General features: G+C 38.9%; 1 protein-coding gene across 1 annotated transcript in view; it reads left to right on the top strand.

The window, feature by feature from the left end:
• Positions 1–282: 282 nt before the first annotated feature.
• LOC139655641 (collagen alpha-2(V) chain-like) overlaps positions 283–21824 on the top strand; it is a 40748-nt gene continuing 19206 nt past the window's right edge. The window contains exons 1-21 of the mRNA XM_071533091.1: positions 283–546; positions 11220–11432; positions 12216–12440; positions 13406–13422; positions 13526–13558; positions 13703–13735; positions 14573–14626; positions 15879–15971; positions 16241–16315; positions 16551–16595; positions 16973–17026; positions 17336–17389; positions 17825–17878; positions 18601–18654; positions 18808–18861; positions 19705–19749; positions 19843–19896; positions 20065–20109; positions 20777–20830; positions 21034–21132; positions 21658–21702. Coding sequence (XP_071389192.1) covers positions 456–546; positions 11220–11432; positions 12216–12440; positions 13406–13422; positions 13526–13558; positions 13703–13735; positions 14573–14626; positions 15879–15971; positions 16241–16315; positions 16551–16595; positions 16973–17026; positions 17336–17389; positions 17825–17878; positions 18601–18654; positions 18808–18861; positions 19705–19749; positions 19843–19896; positions 20065–20109; positions 20777–20830; positions 21034–21132; positions 21658–21702 — 1491 coding nt within the window. The 5' untranslated portion in view covers positions 283–455. The remainder of the gene's footprint in view (positions 547–11219; positions 11433–12215; positions 12441–13405; positions 13423–13525; positions 13559–13702; positions 13736–14572; positions 14627–15878; positions 15972–16240; positions 16316–16550; positions 16596–16972; positions 17027–17335; positions 17390–17824; positions 17879–18600; positions 18655–18807; positions 18862–19704; positions 19750–19842; positions 19897–20064; positions 20110–20776; positions 20831–21033; positions 21133–21657; positions 21703–21824) is intronic.

Genomic DNA, 21824 nt, shown 5'->3' with positions numbered 1-21824 from the left:
CCTTAACTAGAGCGTTTAAATGTCTTTGTTAAACAACATGCGGTATGTCAGCTCAAGTCTTCCAGCCCGTCTCCTTTCATCAGTCTTTTGCCTGGACAAATTTAATGCAGTCTTTAATTAGCTGCATCTTTCAAGGCACAGTCTGAGGAGGAGGTTGGCCTCGGAAAAAAAGGAGGCAAAATGATGAGAGGGAAGAAAGTAGAGGAGGAGGAGGAGGAGAGAGAGAGAGAGAGAGAGAGAGAGAGCTTGTTGCAGTGTGTGTGTGTGTGTGTGTGTGTAATCGCTCATCCAGGAGCCTGTTCCTCTCTGGGAGTTTTGGATCTTTTATATCTGGATGCTGTAGCTCTGGGCTGGGCGAGCTCACTCCCTGTCCACGTCTGTCCATCCGTCCGTCCCAGTTGGGTGCTGTGTGAGTGTGTGAGTGTGTGAGGACGCTGCGTGTCTGGCATGCAGACATGGGCCCCTCGATGCGCTCTAGGATTACCGTCTGCCTGGCCCTCGCCTTGGCTCAGGTGATTGCCGTGACCTGCCAAGATGCCAAGAAAGGTGAGTGAGCACGGATTACCAGTGATCATTACCTCTGATTGGTATTCTCTGCAAATAACTGATAGATTGAAGTGCTACTTTGTTCTGCTGAGAGGTTTTTGAGCAAAGTGGGAACAGAAACGCTCGTAAATATGTTGATCTGATAATCCTGTGTGTGCCAAATTAATGAGATGTTACTATGAGATGAGATGTTACTCTGATTCTGAGGGCTTACATTCAAATCTGGACTCAAATAAACAACTCTCCCACACTGGTACATATGATTAGTAAGTGTGGGTAAATTTAAATGTCAGAAAATCACATGGAAACATAATGTTTGGTCTAATTCACTCTGATTGGCATCCAGAGACTGAGGTTTGATCCACTTTTGTAACACAAATGGTCCTGTTTTTAATTATTATGACCATTAGCAATATATGTATGTATGTATCATGTTCATTTTGGGTATGACTCTAATGATTCCTCAGCATCCAATATCCTCTAATGATTTATGTGTAATTGCATTTTTATGACTGGGACCTGTGAAAACATTTTACAGAGTAGAATTTTATGGGTTTTTTTTTTTTTTACAGTAATGTTTGTTTTTACTGTTCAGTTGTTACTTTCCAGTTTATGATATTTGTTCTTTTTCAAAATATAGGAAGTGGTTCAAGAAGCTGTGTTTTAGTTTATAAGTTATACTGGGCTGCTCTGCCTCTCAACAACTGGACCACACTGGTCCTGTGGTTTGGGAGCTAAAGGCTAAAATCACACCCAAAACCTAGACCAGAAAAGCAAACATCATGTCTTAAAGAGTCACAAGTTTTCCCATTCACAAAACTTTTAAAAGCCACTGGATGTGTTGTAACTGATGATTAGGAAGGGTTTCCCCATTGTGTGGAGATATAAAATATCTGGTGAAAGCTGCAAAGTTTTCAGGAGTTAATTAGAAGTGGAAAAAACAAGCTGGGAGCAGAAAATCAAACTTCAGTTTTACATGGCCTGAGTCTTCTTCATCTGTTTTCTCTTTGATAATAATTTACTACAATTCAAATCCCTTGGAAGCAAAAGTATCATTGCTGCCAGATATTGAGGCTGACATAGCTTCATATTGCTGAAACAGAATCGTACATTCAAGATGATTTCTCAAAGATCAGACGAAGGGAGATCTGGGTGATCCCATCTGAGCGAGATCACATTTTCTAAAATAAAATGTCCCAGAGGAGGCGATCCCGGATCAAAAATACCTCCCCCCCTACAGGCTGCAGTATGTGCTAAAGTAACAGTGTGTGCAGGCCGGCGGGGCTATTTCAGTGCGAGGTTGAGGCTGAATGAAGGGGTTTTGAATGCCATGGCTATAATGATGTGGCCTTGTGGATGGGATGGACAAAAGCAGGCCACTAATTTTGGTCAGACTTCGGGCCAGGAGCAGACAAGACACACCCAAGCGAGATGATGCTGGATATGAAATATGCTTCACTTGCTTCCATACACCAAGTTCACCTCCACTGAGCATTTATGCAAGAAAAGAAGAATAAAAGCTGCATCAGGTGTTGGAATATAAGGAAAATGTATCTGTTGACACTTTAATCAGAAATGTACATCTACATTTGAGGCTGTGTAGATTCCTGACAGTCATCCAGGTAGTAAGATGTCCAAAAAAAACATAAAAACAAAATCCACTGGACTTAAAATGAAGAGTGGAAGAATTGAAAAGGTCTTCCACTCTTCATTTTAAGTCCAAAAACAAAATCCACTGGACTTAAAATGAGGAGTTGAAGACATTTTCAATTCTTCAACTGTTTTTGGATTTTGCTTTTATGTTTTTTTGGACATCTGCATTTGACACTGTTATCTTGGGGGATTTTCAATGAGCAGAGGTCCAGTGTCCCAACACATCGCTATTGCAGGGATTGAACCTGTGACCTTTCAGTTACAGGACAGCCTCACTACACAGTAAGCAACTATACAGCACAATACAGGCCTTTTCTTCAGCTTCAAACTGACAGATGTGTTGCTACAGGTCAAACCTCTGGAGCTGGTGTGATTTTTAGCAATAAAAAGTTTAAAAAGCAGAGAGAAAACTACGACCTGACGTCCCGACTCTGCAGATCCTGTCTCATGTTTGGAGCTCTGCAGTTTACTGATCCTGCTGCAAGAAATCATAACTCTGCTTTTTGTGTTTTGCGTTGTTACTGAAGGTTTATATGGTCGTTTATAGGTAGAGCAGCTTTTATTACCTCAAGGGTCTTCTGAAAGCTGTTTAGAGACTTCTCCAGCCTCCAGAGGCCTCTATAACATTTGGCCCTATACTGGGCCCATTACTAAGACCCCATCTTACTATACTACTACTATTATTAAAACTGTTACTAAAACTTCTACTGATGTACTAGATTTGCACTTTTCTTGGCAAAATAAGTCACAAAGTGCTGTTTAATAAAAGCATAAAAAGCACATTGATAAATAAATGATATCTAATGATAAATGCCATTTGGTAAACACTTTAATCTGCTTTGATCTACCCATTGACCAATACAGTGCTTCTATTTGGTAATATTAATAACAAGCAATAAGTTGTCAGTTAAATGCAAGTTTAAAAAAATGAGTATATATTGGAATAAGTAAGCAACATGATGAAAACATACATAACATACATGCACATAAAAACATAAAAAGCCTAGGAACAAATTCAGCTCATACATACTGCAATGGTACAGTACTTTAATTTTAACCATGCTGTTATGATATCAGCATTTACTGTATTATTACCTGGTACATTTGTCTGGAAAGTCATCTGCCCAGTCTGTCAAAGGAATGTAAATGGATGAAATCAGTATAGTGTTAATCTTCAATTCACTTGTATTAAGAGCTGAGAAATCAAGACCTGGACCTCAGGGAGTTGGGACATTTGAAACCAAATTCAGATCTATTTTTTTGGGGCCAGGTGTGTTGAGGCACTTCAGAAGCCAAGAAATGGATTGATATTGGCTGTTGAATAGCTTGTTAAGTGGTGTAAGTTGTTTTAGTGTGCTGTTTGTTTGTGTGTGCGCGTGTCTGTGTGTGTGTGTGAGAGAGAGAGAGAGAAAGAGGGAGGGAGAGAGAGAGAGAGAGACATTGGGCATCAAATGGGAGGAACCAAGATCATTTTTGCTCAAATTGTTTCATGATCTTCTGTATTTCTCTCCATTGGCAGATTTTTTCATGATTTTTTTCAGATTTAAAGCCTCAATACTGGATTTAATGTATATGTAACGTATTAAGGTGGATTTTTTTTGCAGTGTAAGCCTGTTGGTTAATAATAAACTTGAGGTGAGGCAGGGTGGGGGGGCGTAACCACAAGGGCATGAAGCCACAGGGACGCTTTCCTCTTGAAAAGAAACATGCAGTGAACCATGTGGTAATTAATCCAATATATCTAAGCCACAATCCCATCAAGATGAACCAAGGTCAGTTAGAAAAATTAACTGAAAGGGTTTTTTCTTCCAAAATTAGACATCCACCATTTAAAAATATGTGACATCTACGCTGGTCTGTTAAAAAATTTAAACAAAGATCTTTACCTAACAATTCAATCTTTTTTGAGCATAGGAGTCTGTATTATTTTAATTCATAGATGTCAGGTTGCAGGTTTTTGTTAAAAATGATGTGCAGCATTTTAGAATGAAAACTTTACATTGCAAACCTTGCCATATGCTCATTTAGCACATTTAAACATTTAAGTATGACTAGTGCCACATAAACAGTAATTTGTATCTGCAAAGTTGCATACTCAACAAAATAAATGTCTTTTAATCAGGCTGGCGGCTCTGAACTCAAAAAATAGACAGGTGCAAAAGGCTGGAAAACTTGCAAAAGCTAGAAAGAAAAAGAGCCAAAACTGCTAATGGAGGCTGTGCAGCCAAAACATGTTTATTGTGGCTGCAGAATAAACCCACAGCTCATTCATTTTTTCATACAGCAGATGCACGCTGCAGCCCACCAGCCTGTAGGGTTCCTGGCTGGAGGCTTGTCCGGGTGTGGCACCTCCCAAATAAAGGCAAACCCACAAGCGCTGGCCAAGCCCAACGTATAATACAGCCGCTGTGGTTTCCCCTGAAATAACTCCTGCTTTTGAAAACGAGCCTCTCTCTCGGGGAGAGGCTCCACCACATAATTAGTACTTAGGACGTCACTAAATTGCCCGGATTTAAATACGTAGCAGGTGGCCATATTTTCTTTTTTTCCCCCCTCTGGTTTGGTGGTGCTCTTTTTTCCTCCTCAAGCCCCCTTTTTGCTTTTGTTAAGACTGAGGGAGGGAAGAGAGGGAATAAGTGTAAGAAACAAAGGTAATAAAATACTAGGGGTTTTTCCATCCTTAGCCTATAAAGGTTTACACTGCCAAAAAATGTCAAGACTCATTTAATCCAGTTTTGAGTCTTAACATCGTATTTTTCTGAAAGATCCTCCCAGCGGAGCGAGATAATTCCACTTGTTTCCAATGTAAATCAGCTGTTTTTCAAGGATTACCTTAAATCGAATGGCATTATGTTGAATCCTGTGGAGTGTCGTTTCAAGAAAATTCCTGAAACAGTTGACACTGTAGAGGAAACAAGTGAAATGATCTGATGCCACTGGCAGATTTTTTGTACAAAAATAGAGAATTTAGGGATAAACAGTAGATTAAACTTGTAGATGATGGACGTGACGTCTATTTTTGCAGTCGAGTTGAAATATGTGGGCCTCATACTTTTTTTTTTTAACCTTTATTTAAGCAGGAATGTGGACTATAATAGCTCTTTATTTACAGCAGAAGCCTGAGAGCGAAGCTGCAGGGACAGAGATGATTACATACTGAGACACATTTACACCCAGGAGCTGCCGAGCTCAGCCACAGTCTGGCAGCGCCGGCCACTGACTGGGAGTTGGGGGTGAAACGCCTTGCTCAAGGACACTTCAGCAGCAGTTATCGGATTTTACCAGATTTTAGAGGAAAATCGTTAGTTAATTTAACACTTTTGATAGTTTTGAACAGCTGACCCAAAGCCATATGAGCTGTATGAGTGAACAAAATCTCTTCAAGCAACACAACTCCAAATAATTCTCACTGAAAAATCAACACTTTTTAATGGGGGATTTGCTATGTATCTTTCTATTAGGCTTTTTATTAGAGACCCCCACTTTAGTCAGAAAGTGTCATTCACCAGGGAGGGGACGTCTTCTCAGGTTCTTAAAGTGATATTTCAGTTCACATCTGCAGTTTCCCACATGTTTACCAGATGTGAGTTAATAAGCTGTCAACCTCCAGCAGAACTTATCTCCCACAGGGCAGATTCACCTGAAATAGTCACTGGTCATTCTGGTGTCTTTTTCAGCCTCACTTTAGGGATTATATGTAAAACAAAAACTCTACTTCAGTTTATTTAGTTGGTGTATGTATTAGAAATATGATTTTCAAACACCTGTAAGTAAAGCATAAATTACTTATTAGTTGTGTTGCTTGGAAAAGGAGAATGTTATGGTTAGTGGATCATAATTATGAGGCTGCATGATATACAGTGCAGTTTTTTGGCCAACAGTGTGTTTTATGTGGCTTTCTCTTTGTGTCAGATATGTTTTTTGCTATGATTTCTTGCTCTAATTTGCAGCAAATGTTGAGCATAACATGGAAATACCCCTTATAAATCATACACAGTAATGTATAATTAGAAAGATGAGGTACAGGTGGTCTTTCTGTTGCATAGACATGAATATTCCTGTGGATCTCACAAAGTTAGACCATTAGTTGTTGATATAAATGTTTTCTGACATCCACGTCCAGTGATAGTTGAGTGGTTTAGTTCCCTGCATCTGAAGCACATGCCTGTTGGCCTATAGGATCAAATCCTGCCAGAGCTTTCTGTCCTCTGTCTCATCTACACTAAATATACAGAATTTTTGGGACAGCTTCCTGATATTCAGGTGCAGCCTATTTTGCACAATCCACCTCTCAGTTGTCTCAAAGCTTAAAAATCTTTCTCTAACTCGTCTGCTTCTCTTCATCTACATCCCCTCCTTTGTGACTGGTATAGATTAAGTAAGCAAATCAATAAGGGATAAAGGCTTTTACCTGAGCTCACCTCATCAGTGTACTTCATGAAAAGAGTAAGTGTCCCTTATATTTTGTACATTCAGTTCCGTCTTTGTGCTTTCCCATCTTAAAAAACTAAAAATGCTAAAAGACAATTTGTTTTGATACGGCCAACTTTTGCACTTTGTTAACTTTACAGAAAATGTATCTATCTGCCATGCATATTTTATTGGGTCAACTGTAAAAAAAAAAAAAAAAAAGGCATTGCTTTACAATTTCATGATGATAGTGTTAGCCATTGTAGAAGCCCACCTTTATACATTTCTCCTGCATCTAACTTACATGATCAATTCTTTATTGATGTTTTATTGTAGAACAAAAGGAGTATATTGCAACACAAAACTCTAATGTCTCTCAACTGATCAGTTACTAGACCATTCCTTATGCACTTACAGTACAACAAATACAATAGTAGAGATGGGCTTGAATTCCCCCTGAAACCAACATTACAAACAACCCATAATATAAAGTTTAAAGTTTTATATAAAGTAAAGAGGGATGTCAGTCTCTCACCCCACTGTGTTGAAGGCAAAAAGAAACTGGAGCTACTGACCTTTAATGTATGACTTAGTAATGGGTGCAGCCTGCTGGCCAAAGGTGGAATGTACTGTACTTCCCTTAGTACAATTAGGTACTTTAGGTTTTGTTGCATGTTTGTTTGTGTCACAGCTTGGATGAGGCTCATACTGCAATAATAAACCTGTAGATTTGACTGTTGTGTGAAGCAGTGGAAAGCTCTCTCTCTCTCTCTCTCTCTCTCTCTCTCTCTCTCTCTCTCTCTCTCTCTCTCTCTCTCTCTCTCTCTCACACACACACACACACACACACACACATAAGCATGATACACCACATATTTGGAAAGCACCCTGTTGAATTCATGCATTGTTTCTTAGAACTGTTATCTGGCTGCTATACATGAGATGATATTTTGAAGCCACAAACATTATTACTTATGTATTGTTTGTTAACACAGGTAAATATGAGTTTATGAGGTATATAAATATCTTTTTCACAATAACTGAAAGATGCCAATAATTTATAAGATGTGCTACACAAGTCTGCATTGGTTCACTTTTGCCAACATTGATCATTCTACTGTAATCTTAGTGTTATCTAATTGAAAGAAAACTACTGATAAATTGTGTCCTGCAAAAAGCCTTTGTATCTTGTATGTTTTGTTTTGTTTTGACTTTACTTTTTACGATAATTGAAAACTGATAAAGTTCCATGCACAGAAAGTGTTTCATGACTTTGCAGCAAGTCAAACCAATGAAAACCCATGATGCATGGTAAAGCACACCATCATCAGTGGTAAAATGAACCAGTTTTGGAGGTTTCTGCAGGACTCTGGCGAGATTTAAATGCAAACCCACCTCTGGTCCAGATGCTCACTGCTGCTCTGCTTGACACAGATACCTGTACAGAAAATGGAAAGCTCTACTCCAACAATGAGATATGGAGCCCAGAGCCATGTCGAGTGTGTATGTGTGACATGGGGTCTGTGGAGTGTGAGGACGTGGTGTGTGAAGAGCTAGGTGACTGCCAGAAAACTGTGACCCCAGAGGGCGAGTGCTGCCCCGTGTGTTCGGCTGCAGCATCACATCCTAGCATGGACACTAAAACTGGTAAAAAAAAAAAAAATGTTCGATGACTAATTACAACCTGCAGCTTGGCAGAAAAGACTTAAACTCATCCAACTTTGGTCTCCCATGTGGTTTTAAATTTGGTTTAAGTTTAAGGTTAAGAGAAACTTGAGGCTTTCAAGCCTTCAGGCATGGTTACATCTCTAGAGGTGATAATTTTTTTACCAAAAACATAAAACCACATGGATAAATGACTGTGGCATGGTCACTCTTAGCTTTTCTTCAGTCTAAGGAATGACTTCAAAGCATTTCCATCCCTGTGAAGACCTGGTCATCCCTCTACACTGTCATTTCTCCTCTCTCTCCTGCACCTTTGTTTGTGGAACAATCTTCCCACCTAAGTCAGGACTGCTGAGTCACTCCCTTCTCTTGTCACTGCCTGAAAAAACAAACTGTTCAGACTACGATTATATCCAACCCCAAAATGTCCTTCCATTCCTGCACTGGATTTTTTTTCCTCTTAGTTTTCTCCTTTTGTATTTCCAGAAATTACAAAAAACACACTGCCCATTATCATTTTCCCATCTTGCTGTGTCTTGCATTTCTTTATATCTACATTGTTGATCATATATGAATGTTCACTATTTTTTGCACTTATTGTGAGTTGCCCTCAATAAAACTATAAGCTAAATGCCTGCAGTAAATTGTGATATAACTTTACGATCCCTTTCAGTAAGTACAATGCATCATTATGGGATTAAACAATCACGCCTCAACAATGCCCCAAATATGACAGGATTCTCAGGTTGCAGCCTTTATGTCTCCACAGACAGGACAGTATGTGCCACACTGGGAGCTCATACTGACCACAGCATGGCAATATCTCTTATAGAGTAGCCATATACAAGGAAGTTCAACCCCTGCCTGTCAAGTGCTTTGGAGATACACTCAACTACCCAGTGGTACAAATTGGCTAGAGGTAGTCTACCTCAGGCTGGGTCAGTAAAGCATACAAAGAAGTCAGCAGATTCTAAGCCAAACTTAGTCCAAACTTCTCAATTATTTGCTACAGTGACCCCGTCAGGCCCTTCAATTAATGCCAGCAGGTAACGCAAACATTGGGGCCATGTTCAACTTTGGATTTTTGTCCAGGGGATCCAAAAACTGAAGGAGAGGAGTCCAATTTGCCCTCAACAATAAGCTGTAGACGCTAAAACCTTGTTATACTGGGACATTTGTTCCAGAGACAGAAGGTCAGAGGGAGCAGGCTGAGCAGAAGGCAATTGAAGAATGCATTGATTATGATCATACTGATTAATGACTATGATCATGTTAGCAAGGGCCACTTTGGCATGTATCATGCCAAAGTGCACTTAGTATAATCATGGATATCTGACTTTGAGAGAGCATAGCCGCACCCTTCTTGAGGACACATGCACTCAGGAGCTTTGCTAGGATAGCATCGCCATGCTTCTCTCTTGGAGACATGCTGTGACTAGTCAGCTACCTAAAAAATACAAAAAGGACTGCCTGCAGGCAGAAAACATGACTTATTTCTGAAAATGCTTCATCCAATTGATGGCTTACATTCACAGTGTTTGCTAAAGGTCCCTCTGGCGGAATAAACCAGCACATAGGCTATAGTGTATGCATGCATAGCAGTTGATGTGGGGCCTGTGTGCTGTGTTTATTGGTCTAAAGGCGTGATTGAAAAGATATCAACACCAGATCTCATGACAGTAATGCCCATAATGATGCATTGTACCAACTGTACCAGCTGAAAGGGAATCATCCCAGATATTGATGTCAGTTGCTGTTGTGTTTCATGAAGATACCTGTACAGAAGATGGCAAAGTCTACTCCAACAATGAGATATGGAGCCCAGAGCCATGTCGAGTCTGTGTGTGTGACATGGGGGCTGTGGTGTGTGAGGACGTGGTGTGTGAAGAGCTAGGTGACTGCCAGACAGCCGTGACCCCAGAGGGCGAGTGCTGCCCCGTGTGCTCGGCTGCAGCACGCCGTCCTAGCACAGAAACTAAAACTGGTAAACGGAATGTCCCGAGACTGTTTGCAACCCGCAGATTGTCTGTACCAAAACTAAGTAAATACTCTGTGGATGCATCTTGGTCATTCTCTTGCCCTCTGAGTCTACTTTTGCAGCAACAATCCTGAGTCCACATGAGTCAGGACTGCTGGTACTCTTCATCTTCTGTCTCAGCCTGAAGTCTCGTCTCTTCAGGCTTCATCCTGCCCACACCGGCAACAAACCTTCCTCTCAGTTCTGCATTTGATTGTGCTCTTAGTTTTCTATGACTGTACTTCAGTTTGCAAGAGGAATACACTGACTTTTTGCCAGATAAGATCACTGATCAACCAAGCCTAGTGCATCAAGAAGATTGGTACTAGTTTCCACCATGCGTGTCCAGTGTTTATGTAGTTTGCTATGGTACATGCTAACACTTAAGGACCCTATCATTGTTTAGTGGAAAGTACAAGAGAGCCTTACATTGTCTTAAAAGCACTGGACACTGGTAGAGCTGTTGCCAGTCTCACTGTCACACAACAGGAGGTTGAACAAGGAACTTATTTACCAAAAAGTAGGTGTATTCCTCTGGGAAATTGCTACCATTTATCCTTTGCCTTGTAAAATAGCACTGCCAAGTTGTTCATTGCACTTCTTTACACTACGCACTTCTGTTGATGGTGATGTGAATTTCCACTTTTATTACTCTTTGCACTTGCCAGTCAAAGGCTTAAATTGTTTAAATGAAAGGGTTTTATTCTTGAATGAGATTTGCACTATTTGAAAAAAAAAGAGATACTCTTTCAGAATGATGGCATGAAAGTAAAGCATGTTAGAGTATGCTGTTAGTATTTAAGATAGAGTCATCTGTGTTTTCAAAGTATTGACTGATGAATTTCGAGTCGCAACGTGGAATTCTTGCATTGTGGAATACAAACACACCTCTGATACTGATTTAATTTACCGTTTCTGTTTCATGAAGATACCTGTACAGAAAATGGAAAAGTCTACGCCAACAATGAGATGTGGAACCCAGAGCCATGTCGGATCTGTGTGTGTGACCTGGGAGCCGTGGTGTGTGAGGACGTGGTGTGTGAAGAGCTAGGTGACTGCCAGAAAACTGTGACCCCAGAGGGCGAGTGCTGCCCCGTGTGTTTGACTGCAGCACCGACTTCCAGTAACGACACCACAGCAGGTAAAGGCCATTTCTCACCAGGATGACCCAAAGATATTTTACAACTGGGGATAACAAACCTGTTTTCTATAGTTGTTTTCATTTTCTGCCATTAAGACTTTATTAAGACTTTAAATTAAGACTTTATTCTTTTTCGACAGCATATCTCTTATGTCTCAGCCTTTAATGCTAACTAATTGTTTCTGTTAAGATAATGAAACTTTATTGATTCTTATGGGGAAATTAGTTTGTTGCAGCAGCAAAAGTAATAGGATTCAGCAGGTAAAAAGAAAGTAGAATATAAGCACACAAATCAAAAATGCAACAATTTCAACTGTTAAGTAGGATGCATGTATGGATTTACTTTTATCAACTTTTTACCCAGGACTCCATTCTTTAACTTTAAATACCATATAATTCACAGCCAAAAATGAAAAGCAAGCTCATTACTTATTTTCAGGTGTAATCAGCTTTTTTCAAGACATGTTCAAAGTCAAATTATATAGCTGCACATCGCTGCTCATGCTAACTATCCAGTTCTTCTTCTGCTTATTCCAAACTAACCGCTGTTGCTGCCTACAGTAATGTAACACGCATCACTTCCTGTGCACCAGAGGAAAGACCTACCAGACACCGTGTTTAGAACAGCAAGTTTAAAACCGTGAACTGGATATACTGTAGGTTGAATCGTTATTGTGTTTCATCAAATGGCGATAGAGAATAGCAAAACATAAATTTGTTTGTCTGAAAACGTCACAGAGGATAATACTGACATATCCCAATTGTTTGTGCCCTCTGTTGCAGCTGCTGAGGAGAAGAAAGGGGAAACCTGCACAGTGGACGGTGAGGTCTACCAGCACAACGACATCTGGAAGCCGGAGCCGTGTCACGTGTGTGTCTGTGACAGCGGCGTCGCCGTCTGCGATGAGGTGCAGTGTGAAACCGTGGCCAACTGTGAGAAGGTGGTGACACCCGAGGGAGAGTGCTGCCCCGTGTGCGACAACTTCGCCAGCGCCAGCAGGATGATCGGTGAGACCAAGACTCTGTCCAAGACCCACTTTTCTGAACTTCTGCTACACCGCTACTACATTCCATCCCCAAGAGGAACTGTTTGGAAAAAAATCAAGTTTTGCTCATGAGTTACAGGAGGTTGCCAGGAATGGTCTTGTAATTGTAGTTTCTTCTGTGTGTTCAAAGCTGCTTTTAACTGTTGGACCAAAACAAATATACTACAAAGACTTTTTTATGCCACAATCTTTATTTATTTAGATAATGCAAAAATAAAACTCAATAAAAACTAGAAACAAGCATAATGGCATTTCTCTGCTATATAAATCAATGAGTGAGAAGCATTAATTTAAGCCAATTAAGATTATACATGACGCATTTTGTGAAGATATATGTATATATATATATATATATATATATATATATATATATACACATATATATGTGTGTGTGTGTGTGTGTGTGTATATATATATATATATATATATATATATATATATATACGTATATACAACAAAAGATCACAGTAGATGTTGGCGCTCAGAACAAGGGGAAGAAAAAAGCAACTCTTAATTCATTATAATATATAAAATGTATTTGTATAGCACTTTTCAAATACAAAATAATTATATGCATTGAAAATATATATATTTAAAAAAGTAGAAATGAATCCTAATGATTGTAAAACAATTCAGTTCAGTGCAATAAAATGTTTGAATATTACTAGGAATATTAAAGAATATTACCAATGCTACAGCACAATCACAGAAAAAACATAATGTTGAAATCTGGATGATGATAACATTGTTATGTTTTATACCAGCAACCATAACAAAATGTGATATTTGTGTATTGTAATCAAAAATTGATAACACTGAATAATCCATCCTATAGCTAGATAAATTGGATGGGAGAATAATAATAATTATGTGTATGAAGTGAAGTATAACTGCAATTAACATATTCTTTTTTCTATTTTCCCTCAGAAATTATGGGCTTCAAGGTAAGCCATGATTAACACTGACATGGATTAGTATTACAGTAATTATGAACATTGTCAGTTCTTCTTTTCATGATATTAATGTCGGATGTGTTTTGTTTTTCAGGGACAGAAGGGTGAACCAGGTGATATCCCATATGTAAGTGAAGTAAATCTTCCCATCAGTGGGTGTTATAGAAAAATTGTCGACTTCAACATCCAACAAGACAAAGAGTTCATTTATATCATCAATGTTTTCTGATTTCCTTTGGACAAATGAGTCTAAACACAGTTTTTCTCCCAGGTGGTGGGGCTCCCAGGTCGTCCAGGACCCATGGTAGGTCTGCAGCAAAATTAATATGGCTGTCGCTCTTTCTGTCTTCTTTGTGTTAGCCTGTATGAAGATGGATAACTGCATAATAGATAATGGATATGCATTAGAGAAACCAAGAGAAAAAACAGAGAAAAAGGTTTTATGATCTGTTTTTATTCCATCTCTGTATCCATGTTGACACTAGAGGGCGCAGAAATGCCACAAAAATATGTATTATTAGTATTAGTATTATTTTAAGTGCATAAGTGTTTATGCTGTACCATCTTACTGGCCCAGCACACATGTTTTTCCATGATGTTTTGCTGTGATAGAAATGTGGTGGTATATTTGATAATGACCCACTGTGTGTGTGTCAGAGTTACATGCTGGTTTCTGCAGACTGCTTTCCTACACAAACTGGACCACAACTGCTCAGTATTCCCATGGAAAACTAAAGAATGTTGATATTAGGTGACAGTAGGGCCAGTATTGCTATTGCTTTTTGCAAGGAGAGCATTCAAAGTAACCTAAAATAATATTCTTTTTCAGTTTTCAAGGAAGTACAGCAAAGTGAAATAAATATTGGTTTGACTGCATATGTTTAGCATTGACTCAAAATAAAATATAAATTTAAACAAAATATAAATAAGGTCTTTGACAAGCCCTTTGGTCACCTCAAAGATAATGGGCCTATTTTGGATTTGTTTGTTATGATTTTATAGTATTGTCTTAGGACTGATGGTCTGACTGTATCTATGTGTTTGCTGGATTTTGTGGCTGAATTAAAAAATAAAAACATCAGCGTTGATTATTCATTATCATTTTATGTATTTATTGCTTATATTTGTGTTTATAACTCAGGGTCCTCCAGGAGCACAGGGATACAGGGGACAAAGTGGCTTCAAAGGCAGACGGGTACGTTTACATGAATGGTGATGTTAACCAGCAGTTAACCTTCCTTCGCTTCTGGCTGAAATATTGTGGTTTAAGTAGATCTTTCCCTTACTCTTCCCTCACAGACTGCATGCACTTTTCCTCATTTCCTTCTCTGAATAACGCTGCAAATCTAATCTGTAAATCTGATAATGTGAACAGCCAGAAATGCATATTTGCTCATCCTGCACATAATGACCTTTGCACTGGACTGTAAATTCCTAAATCTGTAAACTGCATCTGTAAATCTTTCAATATAGCCATCATTGTGAGAATTATGTTTAATCAGTAGAAACTCTTGGTATCATAAAGAGGCTCTATCTTTAATATTTTTTTTAAATATTTTTCATTGTTATTTTTTATCTTTCATTACCTTTTTTCTTATCCTTTAGTGTTCTTTGTTCATAAGTCTACATCTCTGTCTTTTGCTGATGTAAAGTCCCAATTTCCCCCTTGGATCATAGAGGCTTTGCAGTTCATCAAAAATCTCCCAGCAACCTGGTTGAATATACAATAGCTGGCAAGAAAGAGAGATACAAAAGACCCATTCAGTAACATAATAACTGAAAGTGAACAGGCAGGTAAGGAAGATTTATACTGTGACACAGGAACCTGTCTGGTCTTTAGCTCTAGCACCTTTTGTCCTACCTGTAGCCTACTCAAAAATATTATAAGTTGTAGCTTGAAAAGCATCAGCTCAGTTAACCTGAACACGTTTTTGGCTTTGTTAGCTAGCTAACTAGCCAGCAAGCTCATATTAATACAACTCTTCGCCACTTTTAACACTACTAGATACGGTAGCTAGTGTGCTAATCAAATGTGTTTACAACAAGACAGTGATGGTTTGCTTATGAGATATGGTTAGCTAGCTAACAAGCTAACATTATCTAAACACAAAATCAACCAGATTGATGAAATTGATTGATAAAATGATCAGTTCCCAGTCAAAAAGATTAACCATGTCTATTCAATTGTGTTGAGACAGCAAAATCATGTATTTAGAGCCAAAATCAGCCACTGTTCCCCAAGAACTGAGGATCTCCAATATGGCCACCAGAGAGCTTGTTACGTCACCTGAAAGCCGTCAATAAAGGCCATCTCATCTCACCTCATCTCACCCTTTCTCAAAGCCTCTAACTCCACCTTGAAAAGACTGAATCAGCAGTTGAATAATTACGTGAAGAAGAATGTGTTGTTTGTCATTAATAATATTTCATCAAACAAAAACCTGCAGGGAGCCCACGGGCCACCAGGATTCGATGGAGAGCCCGGAGTGCCAGGAAACCCTGGAGAGCCAGGACCACCTGGCCACCCCTCCCACCCTGGGGTGAGTTAGCTTGTTCCCCACCATACTGTACCTGTTATAGTATCTCCATATCATACAAGTTTGTACACTTTCCAAAGATAAGCCACCAGAAGTGAAGAGGAGACTTGATTCTACATGATGTTTGTCTTAATTTTAACTTTGTTGGAGTCCATGTTGAACGATCAGGAGGACAGATTTGCACAATCATGTCTTGAGATGAGGAATTAAGACAGGAGTAAACAGGTATAATTTCACTTAACTTCATTTTTTGTCAAATCTCTCCCCAAAAGGGCCAGCTAGTTTCTCAGATGGCGGCAGGTTTCAGCGAGAAGTCTGGTCTGGCTGGGATGGTGTCCGGAACGAGGGTGAGTGTCCCAGAGTCCTATAGGGAAAACTAGTCCTGATCAGGAATCAATCAGATCAACAGATACTGTCTAGAGCATCAGGTTAATATGGGTTCACACACTGCCGAAGTCAGTTAGCGATTGGAAATTAGATCTTTTTCTTTAATATGCATCTCATTTTATTATGTTGATACTAAGTCAGGATATTTGCTGTTATGTACAAATTAAAGTACAGTGTGAAGTGTCTCTATTACAGGGTGAAGCAGGACCACGAGGACCTCCAGGGCAGAGCGGATCACATGTAAGTATTGGCTTCTACAATAAATATTAAAAGACTCGATTTTAATGTGATTTTGGCCTGTAGTCATGTACTTTCTGAGAACAGATGAATGGATCTATGAACACTTGTCAGGTCACAGGACCATGCAGACTTTATGGTGGCAAACTCATGGAGTTTCATTCCAAAATGAAATTTGCAAAAAGTGACACGTATTCTTTCAAAATAATTCATAGCAGAAAATTCAAATATAATTGAATATGTTTTAAAGAATAGTGGGTAAATCGACACTTTCACAAACTGCATCTTCTATATTTTAGCGACTTCAGATAGTGATTTTTTTCAAAAGTAGATATATTTCCAAATGGACTGTATAATTTTTCCTCTCCATGTCTGTTCAGGGTCCAAGCGGCGCTCAGGGGATTCCAGGAGAGGCTGGAGAACCAGGACAGATGGTAGGAACATCACGGCTTCTATAGTTTACATTTTAGGCATTTAGCTGATGGGCTAATAAAGAGTGGCAGGTTTCAGTGTCTCGCTCAACAGGACACACAGCTGATGATGGACACCTTGTCTGTGGGGATCAAACCTACTTCTAAAACAGATAAAAAAAAAAAAAAACAGAATTGGGTTTTGGGAAAATACCCGTCCTGCATGTTGCTAGTATCTATTTTCCAAATGTTTCGTAGACTATGAATTTAGATTGGCAAACTAATTTTTTGTCTTTTAAATGTGTGTCACTGACTCATTGTGTTTGTCTACAGGGCGGACATGGTCATCGAGGACCTGATGGACCGCCAGGAAAACCTGGAACAGATGTAAGTCAAAGATATACAATTCCATCTGAAGATATCCCCCTCTATTCAGTTACTTATCCTTCTTATGTTTCTTACACCTTTAAGCATTCTTCTTCTCCTCTTCTTCTTCTTTCTCTTCTTCTTTTTATTGTTGTTGTTAGCATTAGCATTAGTAGCATTAGCAGCTAGGCTACTATTGCTGTTACTAGTGAGTTTTTGTTACTATTATTATTATTATCATCATTATTATTATTACTATTGTTAGCAGTAGTAGTAGTAGAGTAGTAGTAATAGTAGTAGTAGTAATAGTAGTAGTAGTAGTATTGTTATTGTTGTTGCTGTTAGCATTGTTATTAGCATTAGCATTAGGCTACTATCACTATTACTGTTTTTTTTACTGATTATTTTCTACTGCTTATTACATTACTGATCAGTATTATTGTGTTTTCTACGCAGGGAGAGTCTGGTCCTCCAGGTGCAACAGGAGAACCAGGATTCCAAGGATCAGCGGTAACCAATCGTCTCTAAGTATTGACACCATCACATCTGACCCTGAATGACATCATTCACTCATTTGCAAACATCATTTACATTGCTTTACATTTTAGGAATTTAGCTGACACTCTTATCCAGAGCAACTTACGATGAATACAACTGTAGAACAAGCTAAAATTCAGAGATCATCAACATTACATGCAACAAACATTAAGGATGCAAAATATTCCATGACCTTAGAATGATGAGTAGTTTACATTAAAAAAACACAATAGAGATTTTTTTCATCAGATGTTGACATGACAAGTCAAAGTTGGAGTTTACAGAGTAGTTCTTTCTGAAAACAAGAGGATTGTATTGTGAGTTATGTGAAAAGTCACAGCCAAGATGTGAAGATTCATATTATACTATTAACCATATACTGCTCAATAACCAAGGCACGGCTTGTAAAAAACAATGTTCTTTAAACCGTGCTGAAGTTTGATAGAGTCCAGGTATAAAGTGAAGTGACATCTGACTGACTGACCTGAATTTACCTCACGATCCCAAGTGGCCAATAAAAAACCCATCTCACCTCAAAACAAACAAAACAAATCCAGATGACAAGCATGCTTGCCAGAACCGGATGACAGAAACGAAATGACAAGAAAACACAGCAAGGAAGAGAACGGTATACCATGAAAATTAATAGAAATAAAAGTTATTGACAGTGACAGAGGATTTGATGTTTTTCTCAGGGTGCGAGGGGATTCCCAGGCCTCCCAGGTCATCCCGGACTGAAAGGTCACAAGGTAAATCACTCAAACAATTTTGCTAATGACTAGAAATGTGTGTGTGTGTGTGTATTTGTTGCAATTGCCTCTATCAAAAATCATAAGTCACATTTTTATGTAAGCAATCTGCATCTAGAACATATTGCTTCTAAATTTAAATCTTTCCAACAGGGCGGCAGCGGTCTTCTCGGCCCAAGAGGCGAGTCTGGAGCGGTTGGATCCAAGGTAGGAATATGTCACCTCTCCCTGTGGTTCTCAAAGTAGGTTTCTTGATGAGGAATAGTTTGATTTCACTATTAGTTCAGTCACTGTAATTTAATACAATGAGAGAATGTATAAGAATGACTGTTTTGATCGCTGTTATCACCTCACCTAGATTCTTAACAAAAGGGGTTCTACAGTATATAGTACCTGAAAATGGTTCTCTAGGCTTGTGCCATAGTAGACTCTTGTTAGGGCTATTAAGAATTTAGAAGGTTAGGTTAGGTTCTTTATAGCACCATGCTCATATGGTTTCACTTTGAGCCTTTATGGTGCTGTAAAGAACCCTTTATTGTAAGATTTCATGAAATGTTTCAGATCAGCGGCTCTTTAAGAACCACAATGGGGTCTTTATTGTGTTTTTTTTTTGTATTATTATTATTCTTTTTAAATCAGAGGCTTGTATGAGTTTATACGGTTCTATATAGAACCCTGACCAAAGAACCCTTGGAGAAACCTCTCTTTTTGACGCTTATGCAGTTCTACACTAAATCATAACTAACAATAGAAATCCTATCAGAAAAGGTTCCTTTGGACAAAATCTTATCAAATGGGGGTCTGTGGTCTAATGGATATCTGTTTGGGGTTCCTTCACATGGTAGTTATGGAACCTTATCTACATCAAATACAGCATAGCACTTTCAAATGAAGGAATGAAGGTGCATATTCACATATTGCAGGACAGTTATCTAAAGCCACCAAGAGATGACAAGGCATTTTCCATTGCTTGTTTATGAAACTGCACGTTGCAAACCTGTATTCCCCTATTCTCATTGTTTGTGTGTGTTTGCGGTGTGTGTTTTGCAGGGTTCATCAGGTACTCCTGGTGGCATGGGAGCTCCAGGCCCACCGGTAGGTGATAGACCGTCCGAACTGATCACCCAAAGCATTTTAGATAGAGTCAAATGTCATTCACACAGATGCTGACCCAATTTTCTGTTTCAGGGACCAGTGGGAATGCAGGGAGAAAGAGGCAGAGGAGGTCCAAGTGGTCCTGTGGTAAGAAAAACCATCATCTTCATCCATTTGAGGAGACAATATCAAATCAAGAATTGAGCTATTGAAGAATTTCATACTGGATGACTGATGAAACAAGTTGACAAGCTGACAATCCTTATTTCATCTCTCATCTCTCTCTCTCTCTCTCTCTCTCTCTCTCTCTCTCAGGGAAAGCGTGGTCTACCTGGCCATGTTGGTAAACCAGGCCCTCTGGTAAGAATTGACACCTGCCAACACATTAAATATATGGCAATATAAGCCAAGAAGCCTAAACCACAAGTGAAAACTAGCATAGCCAAATCACCAATAACAGCTGACCATTACAACTTAACAGCTAACATTACTGCTAACACACAATACACTTAGCAAGGCCTATCATGCTAATGTTACAGCCTCAACAAAGGAATAAGCCCACTTACAATGAAAAAGCCCAACAAACAATATGCAATACCTGAATCAAACTATCTCATGTTGTAAAATGACACGACTTACCTTATCAGGAAACCAGGGAACTTGAAATCAATATTCTACTAGCAAGTGGAATGCTTCCAAAAAGCAAATCAAATTGTAGAGAAATATGAACTAGAAAAAGCAATGTTCCAATGCAGCTGAACTGAAAACTAGCATCAGCGGGAGCATCAGCTGGCCTTTCAGCCATGCACAGTTTAACAACAAGGACCTAATGAAAATCCTACAGTCACTTAAGTCCACACACATGTAGATGCTTACCGTTCTGACTAGTATAAAAACAGTTAAAAAAAAAAAAAAAAAAGGAGACCAGCAGAATTTCCCTGAAGGATATAATACTGTCAACCTTGAACTTTGAACCTTGAACTAAAACCCTGTGTTGAATATTGAACAAAAATTCTTTCAACCACAGGGTCCCATGGGAATCACCGGTATGCCAGGTTTTCCAGGTAACCCAGGAATGAAGGTGAGGCCATGTAGTTTTGTACTTTCATAATTTCAACATCTAGGGATTTTTGGGATATGTATAGAAATTGGCTTAAAATCTGTGCATTATGGAGCTTACTGTGAAATCATAAACAATTTGTTAGGAGCAGTAATGATTGGATCCTTGAATTTCATCTAACAGTAGAAGTTATTTCCCTGACCTGATGTCATCCTTTGGTTCAGGGTGAAGCAGGACCGACAGGGGTGAGAGGGGGTGAAGGACGACAAGGATCCAGGGGAGAAGCCGGTCGTGTAGGACCAGCCGGACCCACGGGACAGCAGGTGTGTAAATAGGTCAAAGGTCATTTTATAATAGGATCACAATTATATGTTTATTTGCACAGTGACAAAACATAGAAATGAACTATGAAGTGAACTTATAAACTGATAAAATACAATGGCATCACTAATCTGTGAGAAGAAGACAACAACCAAAAAATCAAGATGCCAAGCTCAGTACTTCTACTTTCGAGAAGTACTTCTACTTTCCTTTTTATTTTAGTTACTCTATTGTTTCCCTCAGGTTCAGGTTCATTAACTGATTCATATTTTTGGTTTGGATAAATGGAGAAGTCACAAATGTAGCTAATCCTACAGAAATTAATGCATCAAATACTTCAATACTTTTACTTAAGTATAATTTTGAATAAAGGCTTCTAACTTCTACCCGAGATATTCCACCATGGCATTTTTTACATTTACTTTTATCATATAAAGACTTCCTGTACTCAAAACTAGTAATGTGATGCAATGAGTACATTATTAAGGAATATATTATGTCTTGAGAGATATTTTGTTTTTTCACAGGGCTCCGAAGGATCTGATGGAGCTCCAGGTGCCAGAGGCCAAACAGTAAGTATGAATCATGAACATTGACTCAACTGTTGATCAACTCTTTTATGCCAGTCACATACAGTACATGTCTGGAAACAACCCCAAATGTATCTGTTGATTTCCAAAATGTTGTTTAAATA

The sequence above is a fragment of the Centroberyx affinis genome, unplaced genomic scaffold (genome assembly GCF_046629955.1).
Source record: "Centroberyx affinis isolate AG114_WGS23_722 - 3 ecotype Tasmania unplaced genomic scaffold, CSIRO-AGI_Caff_v1 ptg002323l_1, whole genome shotgun sequence".
Lineage (NCBI taxonomy): Eukaryota > Metazoa > Chordata > Actinopteri > Beryciformes > Berycidae > Centroberyx > Centroberyx affinis.
Note: the sequence above shows the minus strand (reverse complement) of the source record. Positions and strands in the feature narration are given on the sequence as shown.